Source organism: Loa loa (assembly GCF_000183805.2).
Source record: "Loa loa unplaced genomic scaffold supercont3.302, whole genome shotgun sequence".
NCBI lineage: Eukaryota > Metazoa > Nematoda > Chromadorea > Rhabditida > Onchocercidae > Loa > Loa loa.
The window spans coordinates 53,224-56,896 of record NW_018108482.1 but is presented as its reverse complement, the minus strand read 5'-3'; the positions used below and the strand labels follow the sequence as shown (position 1 = coordinate 56,896).

At 23.5% G+C, this 3,673-nt stretch overlaps 1 protein-coding gene across 1 annotated transcript; it reads right to left on the bottom strand.

Moving 5' to 3' along the window:
• Nucleotides 1-2,438: 2,438 nt before the first annotated feature.
• Nucleotides 2,439-2,939, bottom strand: LOAG_13558 (hypothetical protein; the record flags this gene model as incomplete). The annotated part of the gene is made up of 2 exons (XM_003149064.1): nt 2,439-2,621; nt 2,787-2,939. The coding sequence occupies 2 exons, from the start codon at nt 2,937-2,939 to the stop codon at nt 2,439-2,441; spliced, it is 336 nt and encodes a 111-aa protein (XP_003149112.1).
• Nucleotides 2,940-3,673: the final 734 nt, after the last annotated feature.

The window sequence follows — 3,673 nt, the reverse complement described above, 5'->3', positions numbered from 1 at the left end:
TTTTCTTCCTAATTATTTCCTTCCTAATTAATCCTTTATACAATATTCCTTTCTCTTATCATATGAATTAATCATATTAAACACATAGTTTTATTGTAAAATTCAACAATTTTAAAGATTATTTACTTTTTTTCGCAAATTATTCTTAATTTCTCCAAATACAATACTGAAAATTTCATATAAATTGTATTGTATAATTTTTGCTTTTATAATTGCAAAAATATAAAAGAAAGATAAAATATAAAAGATAAAGATAAAGGTAAAATATGAATGATAAAAGTAGCAATAAAGGATTAAATGATAATTATGAGAGATAAAAAGGATTAAATGATAATTATGAAAGATAACGATAACGATAACGATATAGTATAAATGATAAGGTATAAAAGATACAGATAAAGATAAAGTATGAGAAATAACGATAAAGATAAAATATAAAAGCTACTTGAATACTATCTGAACGTATTATCTCAATTTTTAAATATATAAATCATATTTTATCTTTTTAAGTATAACTTAAATTTTTGTCATTCTATGAAATTTGCTATTTCATTACTTTTTTTCATTGGTCATTAATTGGTTGAATTATTTCCTTTTATCTGTCCAATATTTAATTTTCATAAAGAAATTCATTCTATTACATCATAGTTTTTCTGAGAGAGAGAGAGAAGAAAAAAAAATAACTGTTTCATTTGAGTTCAAATATCCCACAATAAATGATTAGAAAGATTAGATAAAAGATAATGATAAATGAAGCAATGATCAAGTAACGTTTATTTAAACCTAAACAAATAAGCATACATAAAAGTGTTCACGTACGTGAAGATACATGACGTATAAATATCCTGATAAAAGGAATTGATTTTGAATTATGCAAATCTTATCATATCTAACAAATAATTCAAGTTTTATTTTCAAATAATTAATTATTTCGTTTGAAAAAAAAATACTAAAAATAAATTAACAATAAAATTAGCAAAATTTTATGTAAATTTTTTTTAAAAAATTCTTATATAATGGCGTTTTTGTTGTTTTATATTTTTCATGGGATATTTATCCATTGTTGAATGAGAAATGTCATTAGTCAATGATTCATCCGATAAAAACAATAAAATTGGTATATATCGCTATAATTATTGAAATTTAATTAACACTTTTTTTTCTTTTATTAATTTAATATTTCAAGAATATCCTTTGATTTGATGAAATATTTTGTGATTTATGAAAAATTATCTTTAACTTTATTTCTTGTAATCGATCGATAAGTTAGTTACTTATGAACAATGCTTGTATTGTATTGTATTTTAGAAGATTCTACGAAAGAATTATTTTGTTGATATTTTTTGCATCCTTTCAAGCCTAATGATTTTATCTTTTAATCTAAAATTATCATTTATATCATCTAAACTAATGATTTTATCATTTGTTTTGCAAACAAAAAAATCACAAATTTTGATGAAAAAAAAAAATAGATATCAAAAATAGAATTATTAGCATTTACCTGTCGTTTCACTTCCAAAATTTTCTGTTTAATTTGACAATTACAACGATTATTTGAATAATCGGATAAATTGGTCTTGCAAGTTTTTTGATGTTTTTGTATATGTGCTTCAAATACCTTCTCTATATTAGCTTCATTTCGGATAGCAATTTCCTTTGCTCTATCTACCTTATCCTTTAATTTCATCATTATTTACCTTTTTCTTTACCAGGTCATTCTGTCCATTATTATCTTATCAATTCGATAATGACATTTCAGGTTTTTGTTATTAGTTCTTATCATCATATGCTAATTGTAAAATGATCTGTTTACTACTATCGTATCAGTTTAATATTAACACTTACACTTTGTACTGCTAGTTCTAGTGATATACTAATTGTAAAATAGATTAAAATATATTTTCAAATTTCAAAAATAGAAAGAAAAGAAAAGAAACGCACATTTTGATTAAAAGCAATCGTTTGAAATTCATTTGGAACAGTAACCACTTCCTCCATTGATTTCATATTGGGATTAATTAAATTGTCAGATTTCAAGTTAATTTCAGGTTTCAAAGATGATTTATTAAGCGATGAATTGTTTTGTGATTTTCCGGTTAGCTTTTTTGTCGCCTTACCTAAATTATCCTAAAGAAAGGAAAGAAAGATAGAATTATTCAAACAAGGTATTTGGTGACAGTCAAAAAAAGAATTGATTAAAATTAAATTCACTAAAATTAATTTCTTTCACTGTAATAGATATATAATAATTAATTAAGCGAAGAAAATGAGGTAAAAAAAATATGAATCAGAAATAAATTCATTAATAAATACATTGATTTTATTGATCGATAAATATCACAACATCTTTTCCATTCCAGATAGTAATACTACGAAATTTTAAAAAGATCGATCAATAACATCACTGAAATTCATTGAATTATGAAACCTAAAAATATCTATACCAAGTTTGACGTAAATTTGACAGTAGCAGATGATAATCCTGCAACTGGTACTGATGCTGGTACTGGTACTGGTACTGGTACTGATGCTGGTACTGGTACTGGTACTGGTACTGATACTGGTACTTCTTGTGGTGTTTCCTTTCCTTTTGAATAATAATATTCCCGTTGATGTCTTTCCTACAAAACTAAACATAACTTAAAATTTAACTTTAAAATTTAATAAAAGCCTATTTTCCAAATTTTTAATCGTATGTAAGATTTTGCAGCAAATATTGATAGTTTGAATGCTATCAATAAAATAGGTTTAACATTGAATTATGTAAATTTCAAAAAAAAATTAACCAAAATATTTACATTATTTTGTGAAAATTCATTAGATGGTAAAACGTATGATAAACGTCGTAACCATAATAGTATTGTTAGAAGAATACCAAAAATGATAATTAATAAAATTGTTGAACCAACAAATGTTTCCTCAAATTTTATCAATTCCATATCATAGTTGTATAATTTTAATAATGCATGATTGATTGAATCAATGATAATTTGCATTCTCATATGAAATCTTTGAAATTGTTGACATGCTGAAGCATTGATCAAGTCTAATTGTGTCCTAAATTTTGATAATCATTTGGATTGTTACTAATTGTCGATTGTTAGAAAAATTACAGAGTTTATTGAAATTTAGCTAAGAAACGAAAAATGTAACTATTTTCCTTGAAGAAGTTGATAGCTTTTATTAGAAAATCATTGTATCTATTAGGATAATTGTTTTGTTACAGAAATTGACACTGTATTTTATCAGCAAATTACTGTATATATCACGGTAATTGTTCTATTAGAGTAATTAATACTGTATCTATCAAAAAATTTTATTAAAATTGTAAGCATAGCAAAGGGAATTACAATAATGCTAACAGATCTGTGAGGATTAAAAAAAAAAAAGAAAAATGTTTCAAATGATTTCATCATTTCCTTCATTTATTTGTAGCATTAATTTTAATTGTAACATTATAATTTTCAAGTTTAAAATTTCAAAATGAAATAAATTTTCCAGTTGTTATTCAAAAATTTAACCGTTCAAATTAATTTTTTTTTTTTAAAAGCTATTTAAGCTATCTTTTTAGAAATATTAATTAAATCCAACTAAATTACTCATCATTTACTCGTCCCATATCAAAACAGAATCAGAAAATTGGATGAAAACATTGACCAAATACTTGGCTTTT